Source organism: Pituophis catenifer, unplaced genomic scaffold (assembly GCF_029215685.1).
Source record: "Pituophis catenifer annectens isolate HBS135680 unplaced genomic scaffold, rPitCat1.0.hap2 SCAF_2, whole genome shotgun sequence".
NCBI classification, from domain to species: domain Eukaryota; kingdom Metazoa; phylum Chordata; class Lepidosauria; order Squamata; family Colubridae; genus Pituophis; species Pituophis catenifer.
The window spans coordinates 244,895,984-244,912,038 of NW_027256882.1; the positions used below are offsets into that span (position 1 = coordinate 244,895,984).

Genomic DNA, 16,055 nt, shown 5'->3' on the forward strand with positions numbered 1-16,055 from the left:
TGCAAATATTTATTTTCAATATTTCTCATTTAAGAGCAAGTATCTTAAAACTGTTGTGCTCATGAAGGTAAAATCAAGCAGAACAATAAATAAGTTGGGCTGAAATTTATTTTCAGATAGAATGGTATACAAAATCTAAGTGATTTTGTAAGCAAAATGAAAAAAAAAAAGTTTTCCAATGGATTCTGAATGAAAAATGCATGAGTAAAACAGTGACAAATTCTTCTAATGTTGCTCTGCTTGCTTGACTAGGAATGCATGTCTTTGTGAGAAGCTAAATCTGCATAAAATAGTGTATCTCCTATTTCTGTTCCCCATTTTTGTGAGAACTGGGGCCAAGAACCATGTAAAATAAATATTCAGTTTTATTGTAAATGTTTGATGGCCCTTTGCCTTGAAATGTACAATTTCTGAAAATCAGAGCAGTATATGAAATGTTCAGTTTAACTGAGATTCAGATACTCCTTTGTTTTTTTTCAATGACAATTGGCAAGGGTATACATGTCTTCACTAAGATGGCAAAACACCATCGGTCGATAAATTTAAATACAATTCTTCATTGTTTTTTCTCATTCAGGATCCATTGACAAACAGTCTGTTGCAATTTTGCCTAGGTACATCAATTTTTGACTCATTGTTAGAGTTTCACGAAAGTCTTTTTATAGGTGAAATCTACTGAAAGTGCCTTAGACAGGTAAAATCATTGGCCTTCTATATGGGATCATTTATAATGATTAGCAATGGCTCTATGGTCTTTCCAACACTGTCTGCGAATGTAGATTTTTTTTTTTACATGCAAACTTGTTTTCTGGCATTCATATCAGAAGCTGTCAGACTGCGTTCCAGCTTTGAATTAAGAGATAACTCTGGTCATATTTCTTTGTTCCTCCAGAATGAGCTCAAATATCATGCTCTGCACAACTTTGAATCAGTGGAGAGCATTTCTAACTCAGTTTATTTCCCTAAACATTTTATTTGACTAAACACTACTTCCAAACAACAATAGGGAATATTTTATCTACTGTATATGAGTGTGTTTTAATTTTTGTTAAAACAGAACAATATTATATGTGGGGTCCTTGGTGCTTTCTGAGCTTGGTTACGATTTATATTGATATTTTTTCCTGATTGCTTATTTGTACCCTATGACTATCATTAAGTGTTGTACCTTATGATTCTTGATGAACATATCTTTTCTTTTATGTACACTGAGAGCATATGCACCAAGACAAATTCCTTGTGTGTCCAATCATAGTTGGCCAATAAAGAATTCTATTCTATTCTATTCCTACTCTTATAGTTATTCCACTACCAAACCAGGTAACATCAGTGCTAGAAAAACTAGATAATCTCCACAGACCTTTTAATACTGATTACGTTACCTAGTTTAGTAAAGAAATGTCTGCAAGACAACAACAAAACTTAGAGAGCACCATAGAGCCCACAGTTCAATACTAAGCTATACATTTTCTCTTGCTCTTATGTTGGTACAAAATTATATGCCTCTATTTGTATGTACGCATATTTATATACTGTATATGTATGTGTGTACATTATGCTGTACACACACATGCATTTGTGCAAAAATATTTATATCAACAATCACATTTATACATATATATAATTTGTTTTCGTAAATTTTCACGGGTAGAGGTATGCAAGTTTTGGTGTATTCGGGTCTTTTCCCATGTAGATACCATGATTGATGGTATCTTGGCAACGTTTCGATGAGGTCCCACTGCACCCCTCCGATCCCCACACAAAGCAAACTGACACACGCCATGAATACATGGCAAGACCTCAAACTCGGAGCCAAATCAAAGCCCGGGATGTGGCATCACAGCCATCTGCTCAGGACATTACATCAAATAATTCAGGATATCACAACACTAGAACTCAGGATGTTAACACACAGCCCATTACCCAGGTCGTTAAAACACAAAAGACTAATGGGCACACATCAAGGACCTCACCCACACAGGATGTTACAAAACAGCTGACTAATCTGCAAACATCAACTCCATCAACCAATCAAGATGTAACAACACAGGCAACCAACCCGCTCACAGCAACAAAGCCAGCACCCCACACCTCCCCACCAGTATTTATAGAGATTCAGCAGCTCCAATCATGCTTTCCTCGCACAAGCACGAAGCCGAAGACACCAGCCTGAATATGATGAGTGGGACCTCGTCAAAATGTTGCCAAGATACCATCAATCTTATACACCAAAACATATAGAGAGAGAGAAAGAGAGAGAGAGACTATATATATAGACTATATATATATAGTCTATTCCAAGAGATAAAAACAAAGAGTGTGTGTTGTAATATTTGTTTGTTAACAAGCACCCTCGGAAGTAGAGAAAATATTACATAATTATAGTATTATATATTATATAAATAGCAGTCAATTCTAACTAAATTTTCTACATCCATAAGGCTTCTGTGCTAGAGTAAGTCAAGCATAGAATAAGTATGTAATGTTTTCGATAATTATATATTCAGTAGCTAGTTTTCCTTTTGAAATTAAATACAGACACCCCAGGCTCTAATTGATTTCTTTCTTGATCCCTGAAGAAATTGACATGGAAATCCAGACAGCTTGATGTAGACACATGCAGAATGAAGGGAAAACATAAGGTAGGCAAATTTCATTTGTCTGGCAGATGCCACATTGCTCAGCTCCTTGACTGTTATCATATACTGCTCTCTGTGTTGCAGATTGGGTCATGCCATTTATTTCTTAGCTAGTCATTATTTTTTCCCAACAGTTTATTGAAGGTTTTAATTTTCAAAAAAAATGGTTTACTTGTAATGTAATGAAACATTATAACCAAAATTGTCAAATATTGTGAAATGAAGAGGCATTAAGAAGCTTACTACCACTGCTAACTTTCTACTAGGAACTGATACAGGGGAGGATTATACTTACCTTTACTACCAGTTCACAACGGGAGCACCCACGCTTCTGCGCATGCGCAGATCGTCATTTATGATGTCTGGGTGGGTGGGTGGAGCCTCCCACTGCTTTTACTACTGGTTCTAAAGAACCGGGAGCAACCCACCACTGAACTGATATAATTCCGAGTCTTTATAGGTGATAAACAAATCATCTTAGGAAAATGTTTTAGCAATTTAAAGTTTGATTCACTATGAATGACTTTAGATCATACGTATTTTGTGGGTTTTATTTTTTTCCTACTCTACCCAGACATTGTTTGGTAAGGCATGAGACAAGATGTACAAGAATCATCAGTCATGCTCCTGATTAGATTACTGTATTTAAGCCTACATTGGTCTGTCCACAAAACTTCACATGGTGCAGAATGCAGCCACCTGCATGTTTATAGTCTAATCCCAGTACAGGTAGTCCTTGATTAATGACCATAATTGAATCCGAAATTATCGTCGTTAAGTAATTGCTGTCATTAAGCAGGTCACCACGTGACCACATGCCTTTTTTGTGACCAAATGATCACTGACTTTACTAGTTTTTTATATCAGTCATTAATCAAATGCTGCACTAATTAAGTAAATCCATTTTATCCAATGGATATTTTTTGCCAAAAACTGGAAGTAAATATCAGAAATCAGCAAAAAAAAAAAAAAAGTCAAAAATCGTGTTTATGTGCTCACGGGATGCTGCAAACGGCTATAAATGTGAACCAGTTGCTAGGTGCTCAAAATGTGATCACATGACCTCAGGTCTGTGCGTGTCCATCAAAAATTCTACATTAGGTCATAAGTACTTTTATCAGGTTCACCTGATCCACCAGTTGCGTCCCTTTCTGAACTGGGACGCCTTGCGCACGGTCACTCACACCCTCATCACTTCCCGTCTGGACTACTGTAATGCTCTCTACATGGGGCTCCCCTTGAAGAGCACCCGGAGGCTCCAGCTGGTCCAGAATGCGGCTGCGCAGGTGATTATAGGGGAGACTCGATGCTGTCATGTAACACCGTTCCTGTGTGAGCTGCACTGGCTCCCGGTGGTCTTCCGGGTGCAATTCAAGGTGTTGGTCGCCACCTTTAAAGCGCTCCATGGCATAGGACCTAGATACTTACGAGACTGCCTTCTGCTTCCAATAGCCTCCCATCGACCAGTATGCTCCCACAGAGAGGGTCTCCTCAGGGTGCCATCGGTTAGACAGTGTTGACTGGATAACCGACGGCAGTGTCGACAGTGTTGACTCCCCCAGGGGGAGAGCCTTCTCTGTGGAGGCACCTGCCCTCTGGAATGAGCTGCCCCCGGAGATTCGTCAGATTCCCGACCTTTGTACCTTTCGCTGCGCCCTTAAAACACTATTATTCCATCAAGCAGGGCTGGCCTAAAATATTATTTTTAATGAGTTATTTTATTTTTTATTTTAGATTATTGGCCAAACTATCTAATAATTTTAAATTGTTTTTAACTTTTATATTGTTGGTTTTTATCTTGGCTGTATACCTCCCTGAGTCCTTCGGGAGAAGTGCAATATAAAAATTTAATAAAACTAAACTAAACTAAACTAAACTACTTTTTAGGGAGTCCTTTGTAACTTTGAATGGTTGCTAAGCAACAGGTCATTAAATGAGGATTACCTGTATTGCAGTGTCTTGCACCTGCTGCAATAGTTGCATTTTCTGTTGCATTTTGCTCATCTGGATCAGCCTCTTCTCTTACTTTTAATGACTGAATGTAATATGTTAGTTATTATTATTGTTTTTATATCTATAAATGGCATATTTAGGACGCACCAGTGTATAAATTCCATAATTATATAGAGACATACTAAGATCCTATTCTTGATTCATGATTGTCATTAAAGTATATTTTCTCCAATAAACAGCAGCACAAAAAGACAAGTATAATCCTTAAATCCCTGACAGCCATGTTACTCTAATGCCAGTCAGGAAATCCATTGTTGCCTTGTTTTCCAAATGGCAGGAAAATTTGCTGAAACAAACAAATTGGTATATTTTATTTAATTGTATCAAACATTTATGATGTTAATTGTTGTTCGGTTCTTTCCCTTTTTTTAATCCTTTTGGCAGGATGAATGTCATAACTTTATTAAGGTTCTTCTAAAACGAGATGATGATACATTATTTATTTGTGGGACAAATGCGTTCAGTCCTTCCTGCAGGAATTATAAGGTAAGATCATATTTGTAAAACAGCATAAATAACTGGAGAGATTTTGCCATTAGTTTTTATAATGGTACGAGAGCCAAAAAGTACAAAACCGTGTTCAGTGAAATTCCTTCTTCCTCAGAAAGTGGTTCTTCAACTACAGAAAGTAACACAAGACCTCTTGTAAAGTCGCTGTAGCGTAACCACCCCCATTCTGAGGCAGAGCTTTGAGCTTTGGCAGGGTTCATGAAGTCTCGTCTCACAGAAAGGACCTTCCAATATAGAAATGAAGCAGGAATAGTATATTTGCATGGAACTTAATATTAAAAAAATGCTTGATTCTGAACCAAAAAGAAAGTTGCTGCTGAAGGAATTGAATTTTTTTTTTCACAATTCGTTTGGGATCTGTATTTAATGCAGAATAACCCAGATCATATTTGGTTGTCTCATAAAACATGATACTGCAATTTGGTACACTCACGGTATCCCTTTGGTTGCTGCTAATTAAAATGCAGAGACTTGAAAGTAGATGCCTGGAGCGAAGAATCGGCAGTTAACCCAAACATATGGAAGTAGGAGGCTAATTGTGGCTTTGTGCCCAGCCCAGCAGTCTTGCACACAGCCAACAGAGAGGACAGTGCAACAGGAAATTGGCTCGTCCAAAAGTGAAGAAGTCAGTACTCATCAGCCTTACTGGTCAGTTATCCAAATTTGTTCATAATAATAAAGCCAGCCACTTTCCTCTTCAGAGAATGGTACTTTCTCAGAATACCAATAAAATTCTCTTCTATTGCTGCCATTTATTATTTAATGTCGGCTTTTCAAATTTTGAATTAATTCTTCTTTCGCTTATAACAAGTGATTCATCGAGACGGTTTCCAGGATCAGCTTCTCAGAGATCAGCCAGTTCAGCATTTGAGAAATAAGAAACAAACAAACCAACCACTGTTTAAAACATTTCAGATTCTAAAGAAAAGGCTACAGCCTTTCTCCAGTTTGAATATCATAATAGGGAACTCAGATGGTGAATATGAAAGGAATTATAATCAGAATGGGGTAATAATAGGACCCCATGGCTTGCAAAAAAAAATGTTCTAAAAGAATCTTAGGGGGTAACCCTCCCAAGTTCATCTACTAAGGAATGTGCACACTGAGCACTCAGTGGCCACATAATGCTGATTGTCATGGGGGAAGTAGAAGTTAAGCACAGTGATAAAAGACAGCATAGTTTGTTCATATGGCATAACATATTTCTTGATTCTTGTTTACTATTTCCCTTAATCATTGGTTTTGTGTTTTCTAAAATCACATAAATGCTTATACAATTAATGCTAGCCTAAAATTCTTAAAAGTATGAACTAAAATCCTGGGGAGGGCGGAGCTGCAGTGTATTCCTAGAAGTGATTTACCATTTTCCCCTGTGTCCTCTCAAAAATACATCTTGGGTAAACTTGGAATTAGAATCTAAGATGATTGTTAAAGCAACTGAATACTCTAATAATTGGGCACTACACATTCACCTCAAAGGGAAAAAAGCAGGCTTCATCGAGCTTATTGTGGAGCCATAAAAATTATTCCTTCTGTTTTCTTTTAGCAAATGGTTGCTCTTAAGGTTATATATTGAAGTCTCTTTCTTCTATGTGAGAGTGTGTGGGCGCTTACGGTGTTCTGTTTTGTTTTTACTTTTAGTAACTTAAAGAGAATGGATAGGGAAGTACTTGGATCCTAACTCAAAACATGATGTTTGAACATATTGAATTGGCTGTATTCCAATAATACAAAGTTTGAAGTATTTTTACTATTTGCCCACAGAAAACACTAGATTTTTATTTATTTTTTTGTCCAAAGGCTAGAAATATAGGTGGGTGGTAGTCTATTCTGAATGCTACTTACATTCTCTAGAAAAATGGATGAAAAGATTATTTTTTAAAAAATGATGTAGTCAAGTTGGCCAATTTTATTTTTATTTCCACTTTTTGCTATGTAAAAATATAGATGCAAATACAGATATAGATACATCTTCCTACCATTCCTCCTTTGGTCATTTTTTTTGAAGTTAGGAAAAAATAATAGTATTCAATATGTAATACTGTTCTATTTTTTGTCAGGTTCTGAATAGTCAATCACTGAATGTTTCAAGTTCAGAATATTTTGCACATATAGTTCAGGAAACCATTTTAGTACTTTCTGAAATAAATTTGCCAGACAAATTTCAGGCAGCTCCCACTGGAAAAACTGTTATTTTCTACCTACGTCTTTTAAGATGGAGATGAAAAGATAATGTGAGGGATATTAATAGACTTTTCATTATTTTTGCAAATATAAATAGAACCATGCTGAATTTTTCACCGACTGCTGTGCTGTCAGAGAGTTTTTGCCCAGTAATACATTGAGATTTTAGAAGGCCAATGAAATACCTAAGCTAATATATTAGAACGTTTGATCTGTAAGCCTTGGCACTACCATCATGTCTCAAAAGCCTATGTAAATATACAGATGGGCCTGGAATGTTCTGCGCTATACAAAGCGCCTTCCCTTCTATCTTTCCTTTAAATATGTTTCCATTCTAAAGAAGACACAAATGATTCCATTTAGAAAGTCTAGAGAGAGATGGTATAACAGGTTGGAGAAAAAGAAAGGAATATAAAAATAGGGACACAAAAGAGAGGTTGAAACTTATAGACAAGAATTGGGTACCAATTAAGAAAGATAGTTAATTTAATATGGAGTTTATGATATTGTCTTATACGTAAATATACTGTATAGATATATAGATAAGAATATAAATACAGTCTACCAATGTGACAAATTGGAAAAAGAAGTTGTAAGACTTGATTCATGTTTATTTGTTTTGTATGTTGTATTATTGTATCTATGTTTGTTTGTTATTTTTAACCAATAAAAAATTAAAAAAAGAAAAAAGAGTCTAGAGAGAGAAGTTGCATGACAGGAAACAAATGATGACAAATCATCCAATGCTTGAAAGAGGTCTCTCAACCCATGGGATTGACAATTGATTGGATGAGACTAATAATGCTTAGATGCCTTATTATCCACACTAGTTTTTTTCAAATTTCTTATCCTCCTTTATTCTGTTGAAGTAAATTGAATATGCTAGGTAGATTTGAACTGATATAAAGCTAAAGTCACCACTGAGTAATCATAACACACTTGAATCTTAAAGCCCGTAGGCTTTGCACTTTTCCCTGTGGTTTCCACTGTAAACCTGCTTTGCGTTGAGCTGCTTATTTGTATAATTATTGCTTCTCGGTAGAATATTATTTTCCCAGGGGTTGCACTTAAAGCTGAGATTTTAAGTACTTCACAGATTAATTATTGACAGAAGAAGAATGATTTACACATGATACTAGTTCAAATCAATTCTGTAGAAGCTTTTCTGAAAGAGAATTTTTTATAAAACTTGTAAATTATATGGGGAAATATATTGGATCTTCAGTGATTGAGAACCATAAAAAATGGTTCTCCTATACCATCCTATGAGAACTTGATCATTTGTCATAATCACATTTGATCAGCCTTACATATAATTAAGTAGCAAGATTAATTTGAAAAATGTTCATAGGAGAATGTTCACCCAACTTCTTTACTCCTTGTAGCTTTACTCCTACAAGCTAGCTCAAGGAAGATGCTAAAGCGGTGCTGATCAGTCTTCCTAAATTCAGGACATCACAGAATATTTCCAGACATGTGCGAGATTGAAATGAAAAGTAGATAGAAACGGAGGCAACATGATGCCTGAGTTTTTCTCTCCTTCATTAATTTCAGTATATCTGATGGGATAGATTATCTGAGCCTTGTTAGTTTATTCTGTTTCACATCTGTGAGCCTTGCATAGTTTTTAATCACTCTTAGATTTGAGGAACCACCTTCCACAAACACATTGCTGACAGAAACCCGAATTCTGAAAGTTAAAGGGATGCTACACAGCACTATTTTTCAATCAGGCATCTATAGTACTACTGGTAGTACGAAGTAGCAATTCAGATGAGATACACCTCCCCTTTCCAAATTAGAAAAGTGCATATGAGAGAAAGAAGAGCAGAGGATGACAAAACGGCCAATATCCACCTGACTAGACAGAGGTAAAACAAACTGATCTTCTCAGTATTATGTTTACTGAAATCCAAACAGCCTTTGAAATGATTGAGCCTCGATGGAAAAATAAACCCCATAGCCTAGCAAAAGATACAAGTAGGTACCTCTAATTATTTGGATATATTTTTGGTCTTGGGCTTAGGAGAAGATTGTGCTCAGAGTGGCAAATGTTGCTTTAGCACCAATTATCTTGGTAGGACCTAGGGTATTTGACCAAGAAATTGAGGCTATAACTTCTAATCTATGAACATTTTCTCAATGTTTGTACAGTTTATTGCTGTAGCTTTAAAATGGTCTTACATAGCATAGATAAAGAGCAAGTCTCCTTCATGCTGATTTAATTGTTTATAACTTCATGGATACATCCATGTAATTTTCTTGGCCACCTTTTTTCAACTTCCCAATCTAGCCGACAGGCTTGAAATTGCTCCCTGATCTCACATCCAAGTAATAACTAAGTGTAACCCTGCTTAGTTTCTTGAAATAGCCAAGGTCAGTTAGACACAGCCATTTAGGTGGCTTCTCTGATACAAAGAACTCCAAAAAAAAAAAAAACAATTCTCATGCAAGATCCCTGTCAATCCTATTAGTTTGTAAAGAAATATGCTGTTTTGTTTTTCAGATGGATACTTTGGAATTTCTGGGAGATGAATTCAGTGGAATGGCTAGATGTCCTTATGATGCAAAGCATGCCAATGTCGCACTGTTTGCAGGTAACATAAAAGGATAAAAATATACTCTCTTATAATGAGGTGCTTAGAGAGTACAATTATCGCTCTTTCCTGAGATATGTTTATGGGCAGTAGGGGGTAGAATTATCCATTTATTGGGTATCACATGGCTTAAACTAATTAGCTAATAGTCAAACAAATAAACATGGGATTCTCACTTTGGAAAATAAATTCATTTTCTGTTGTATACTTACAGTGGTAAAGTATATTAACGTAACTTTGAATTAGAGTAGGCAGAAAATTATTTCATAAGATACAATACTTTATCTCAGCTGTTAGGATAACAAGCTACTATATGTGGCTTCTACTCTTTCCTGGATAAAATAGAAAGGAGAAGAAAGGAGAAACCTGGTGAGATTAAGCTTCTTGATGTTTTGTTGCCAGCTGAGGCAAAGGAGGAGACTGAAGTGGCAACTGTGGATTTAATCATGATGTATTATGCATGCAAAGAAATGCAATTAAGTCTTAATTCTTTTTGCAGTGGTTTAAAAATATGAGTATGTGTTAGCCGGGTTAATTTGAGCCATTGATTATAGAATGATATTTTAGAATTTTGTTCTTTATAGATTTTAGATTAAATTGTTTCATTACTGAAATTCTGTTAGCATCAACCCTTAGAATCCTATGTCAAAATAGGCATAAAATATTCAATAATATTATGGAAATTACTTTGAATAACTATTCAGACTATTATTATTATTTTTACAAAGCCTTGCTTTATTGTAGTGTAACAGAATGTGGGAAAGACCTTGGGAGATGGAATGAAGACATACAGCCTGGGGAGCAGTCAGACAAAGAGAGAGAATAGCCTGCAGTTGAAGAGTGGGCGGAGCAAGAAGTTCAGAAGCGACCCCCCCCCTAGTTTATTGAGCTGTAAAAGAGATGGAGGAGAATTGTACTTTCAGTCTTCCAATATTGATGTCAGCTTTACCAGTAGAGCAGATAGGAAAGAAATAAACAAATTCTACTTTATTATAAAGCTCCATTAATAGAACCTTGTAAATCTAAATGTGTAAATCTCCCACTATCTCTTTTACAGCCTGAGAACTTAGAGACAATTTCTCCATCGATTAAAGCAGCTGTGGACTACCCCATCTCTTATTTGACTGTTACCTAAGCAGAATCTCTTCCTTCTGTTTCCCAAGGTCTTTCCCACATACCAATACAGATAGCCAGTGCTGCTGCACTTGAATTATAAAAAATATATTAAGCCACAAAAAATTTAATGTGGAAAGAATCTATTTCCATTGTACTCCTAATCTTGATATTGTTAATTTACTTACTGCTCATATAGCCTTCTTCAATCTGGCACAGATGTATTGGACCACCTATTGCAGCAATGATCATCCTGGTTGGGATGATGAGATTTTTGGTTCAACATCCCTGGAGGTCACCAAATTAGAAAAAGCAGAAACAGCATTGCTGGCTATATAATAGAGTGGAGGAGAGAAAGATGACTTTCTGTGGGGCAGATAGAAATGGTCTCTGGAACAGAAGTTTAAGTATTCGAGCTTTTAGAGCACAGTAAAGCAAATTATTCATCTTCCACTTATAAGTGGTAGGTTCAGATCCTGAAAATAAGTTTTGGTTTTAAAAGTTCCTCAGTAAAATAGCTGAATTAGCAAAAAGAATGTATTGATTTTTGGGCTGGGGGGAGACCACCATTCCTTCCCACTTTCCTGCTCCCACCCTTCTGATATTTCTTAAGGATTTGAAGTCATCGCTCTGCCAGTTGATTTGGAGCCCCAACAGGGGGGTGTATCACGCTGGAGGTGGTTGACAGATTAAGGGAAGACCCCAGTCCCCTCCACTATGGGCATTCTGTTTTCTTCTTCCTCATCTTTTTAATTGTAATTTTTACTGTTATTAGAAATATTTACTTTTTGTGGTTTTATTGGCTTTTAATGTTGTGAGCTGCCCATAGTTACCTCGAGGCAAGATGGGCAGCAAACAAAACTAATAAAATAAATTTAGGCAGACCTGAATAAATAACCAGAGAACTATAGGTGATAGAGAAGCAGCAAACATCTCTGGCATATGTATATGCTGGGATCCTACAGGCTTCATAACTCACCAATGGAGCATTTCTTCTTCTTAATTAAAAATAATGATTGAGATAAGAACATAGTTACGCAGAGATTCATGAATGTATCATATTCCTTTTCCTTTCAAATGCATAGTTTTTCCTGTCAGAATTATTAACATGAGTTGCTTTCTCTATATTTGAATTAAGACGTAGATGTGAAGGGGAAGGATACAAGAGTGTTAGCTCTTTTAAAATTATCTAGTTGCACTACTAGGAACATATATTGATATATTCTACTGTTACGATTAGATCAGGCGTGTGATAGGTGCAGTCTGCAAGTGGGATGTAGTCCAAGGAGGGTCCAGGGAGATGCTTCCTCAGCTCTGCCTCCTTTTTGAGTGCTGAGAGGGAGAAGGACTTTTTATCCAAATGGGTCACTTACCCTACTCCAACAGTTTTCATGTCTTAAGACTCCTTTGATGGGATGTTTGCATGATTACCTAGCAGATACAATTATGCTGTTCTTTTTTTCTTCTTCCCTATCCCTGATTTCCAATTCCTCCCCAAAAGAGGGAAAGCTGTATTCTGCCACTGTGACAGACTTCCTTGCAATAGATGCTGTCATTTACCGGAGCCTTGGAGACAGCCCAACGCTGCGGACAGTCAAACATGATTCAAAATGGTTGAAAGGTAAATAAAGAGCTACAGGAAGAAGGGGGACATTTTGGATTACACTGTTGGATTCTCTGTAGACTTTGTTGTCTTATTTTACTTACTTCTGCTGTGCTTCTTCAAAATCTTGACCTTTAGTGATTGTTCAAAGAACAGGTGTTTAAAGCACAAAGAAACTGTACTTTATTTCAGCAATGCATTCTGTCAGGTAGAGGTACTGAATTGCCTTTTTTTTTACAGTACACTTGTTCCACTGATTTTTTTTTTAAGTTGCTAGGTATTCATACAAAATCACAAGAGCCACCAAAATAGATAGCATCCAATTAATTTTTAAAGACTAGATATTTCATCAAAGATTGAGGACAAGGAATGGGTAAAGAGTTACTTTAGAATAGTGATGACACTATCATCTCTTCCCTCTGATGGGGCACTAGGCAATCTAGGCTTTGTGAAGTGTGGAGGATTTGTTCTGCAGTGTTGAGATGCACCAATAAAAAATAGAATATCAGAGCCTCCATTTTATTGTCAAGAAATAATGAATGAGTGCTGCTGAATTAGGCAATTTGTATGTTCTTAATAGCCTCATTGTTAAAAAAAAAAGTTGCCATTCATTCTTTTCCAATGGCATTATGAATGAATGCCACGCAGCATTATGTTGTTGTGGGAAAGGGGGTTTTTGTTTATAGACACAAAAATGCAAAAGAGAGAGGCAGGAAGGGAGGGAGGGGGAGAGAGACAGAGAGGGACGGAGGGAGGGAGAGAAAGAACAGTTTGTAAATGATGTTTTTTCCAGTTCTTTTTTTGAAAACATTGCATTTTTATAAGCATTTTTAATTACTTCAATTTGTAACTATGTTGTTAATTCTCTTTGATAAGAATAATCCTGTGTCTGCAAATTTATGGGCCTACATAATTTATTTTGCCCTCTGAGTTAAGCATTATTTTTCTCACAATTTGGTAAAGGGTAAAATATATATAATTGGAGGACAGGTCAAGAATAAAGAAAAGATTCCATTGGAAATGCAAAACAAATATTTGATCCCCAGATATACATTATGAATGTGGTTTTCCAGCTTATTTTAGGGATATTAAACATTGTTCACATATTTCTAATCTCTTTAAATGTGTAAAAGTTGAAGATATGTATAGCCTTGTGAGTCCTTTTCAAAATTCCCATCAAAATCCCAGTTTCTATCTCTGTGAGTCTCCATACACTACTAGACCTCAAAACTTTTCATATTATATTTTAATCATATTTATGTTAATAATTTGTTGAGACAGTGTACCTTAGAGTCTTTTGTAGTCTTCATTCTAGGGACATGAAGTTACCCTGCAGGTTATACAATAAGTGTCCTCTCTTTCCTCCAGTATAGAGATTTACTTGCTTTACCCCCACCCCCAGAAAAGACTCTATTGAACTAAATGCTTGCCCATGAGTGTGTTCATCTTATCAGTAGAACTCCTTGTAGTTGTTTCTTTTAACTTGAAAGAGGTTGTGCATGAGTTGTTGATCTCAGATCATATAAGCATTTCAGCACCATGTACATCTGTGTGTGCGTGTGTCTGTGTGTGTCTGTGTGAGCGCGCATCCATATAGGTGAGTAATTCTATCTAAATGAATGGTCAAATAGGATATTTAATAGCCTAGCCTTCATTTGGTCACCCATCCACTGCCAAAATTAGAATTATATTTGAATACAATACCCATTGCTTCATTACAGACAGCATAGTTCTAAGCAATTGTAGCATTTTGAAGTTTTTGAATCTGTATACAACTAAAACTCTTGTGTCTGTTTGATTGTTTGCAACCTTCAATTGGGTGAAACAGTGCACTATTGGGCAACTATTTTAAAAACAATGTTCCTAAAATGGGTTAATTTACAGAAGGCGTCCAAAATTTGAGATCCATGGCATTGAAATTTGGCAAAGTTGTGGCTGCTTCAGTGCTGCATCACCACTTCACTGCTGCTGTCACCCAACATGTCATTGTCATTTTCAGTGCTCCCTGCTAGCTTCCTACAAGGAAAGTCAGCTGAGAAGTTGGCAGGAAGTCAGAAGTCAATCCCGCTTTTACTGCTGGGTGTGTTTGTGTGTGTGTGTTGGTGTCCTATGGTCACTCTGTTTCTCTCTGTGGATAAGAATTATGTCTGAAATGATGACCAAGAGATTGTCATGGATGAAGCTAATTTACTTGTTTCATATATATGATCTTTTCAATGGCTTTCAGAGATCTGGCTGACTAGCCTCCTACCTAGATCCTGTTGATTTATAATCAAACTGTATGGTAAAATAAATACATCCTACAAAAGCAGATGAAAAATATTCAACCCAGATTAGATTGATTTTACTGTTTGATGGAAATGTTTATATTTATCATCAGTGCATGTTTTCTTTCTTTCAGAACCATATTTTGTTCATGCGGTAGATTATGGTAACTATATCTACTTCTTCTTTCGCGAAATTGCAGTGGAATATCACAGTATGGGGAAGGTAAGGAGAATAACCTTGAAATGAGAGCTATAAATCACAATAACAAGGTCACTGTTGTGAGAAATATTCTGCTGCTCATGCCAAATTTTGGTAGGAATGAAGCATGGTGTTATCTTGATATAAAACACCTTTCATATGATGGTTTAGGGATAGTGGTTGTTCTACAAATCTGAAGGGCACCAGATTAGGGAAAATCTAATATAAAATAGATTGGCTTGGAATGATGACAAGGTTTTTTGTTTTTTTTTTTTTTAAAAAGGACCGTCATTAAACTGGACAACATATGGCAAATTGATTTAATTCAAAGCTCCAAATAATCCACAGCAAGACTGACTTTAAAGCAAGGGAGCAGCTGCATTTGAAAGACCTTCCTTGAACAGCAGAAGTAAATGAGGAAAAATTTCAGTCTTGCCATGTAATAAAGCACAATGAAAGCCTTTACTGAAAAGACCTTTTAAGGAATATTTCCACAATAAAAGGCTTACAAGGTTAAAAAGGAGAAAGCATGAATAAAAGCTTGATGAGTCTTCCATATTTTTTTAAATAAAATATGCTGGGGATATGGGACTCCGGCTGCCAGTATGGACCACGTGGATTGCAAATACAGAATGTCCTTTTGTTTGTAGGAAGAGAAAGCTGAGTGGCCTGCATAGAAATGAGTTTTACATGGGCTGAGAATGAATCTCCTGAAGGATTTATGGCTGGATGTGAAATGTCAGAAGCTTATCTTTCATAGCACACAGTTCCAAAGCTGAATTTTGTTCTGTTTGTTATTTGTCACAGATTATAGGAAATTGGAGATCTAATTAAGCATCCAGTTCTGCCAATTCTGCTTTTTTTAAAGAAGGAAAAGGCAGAATTCCAATAAAAATATATTACAGATTTTTTATTCCCCTTTCCGCATTG

At 36.2% G+C, this 16,055-nt stretch overlaps 1 protein-coding gene across 1 annotated transcript in view; it reads left to right on the forward strand.

Moving 5' to 3' along the window:
• SEMA6A (semaphorin 6A) overlaps positions 1-16,055 on the forward strand; it is an 80,562-nt gene that overhangs the window by 14,324 nt on the left and 50,183 nt on the right. The window contains exons 4-8 of the mRNA XM_070938718.1: positions 2,580-2,642; positions 5,037-5,138; positions 9,853-9,943; positions 12,558-12,677; positions 15,061-15,149. Of these exons, the coding sequence (XP_070794819.1) occupies positions 2,580-2,642; positions 5,037-5,138; positions 9,853-9,943; positions 12,558-12,677; positions 15,061-15,149 (465 nt within the window). The remainder of the gene's footprint in view (positions 1-2,579; positions 2,643-5,036; positions 5,139-9,852; positions 9,944-12,557; positions 12,678-15,060; positions 15,150-16,055) is intronic.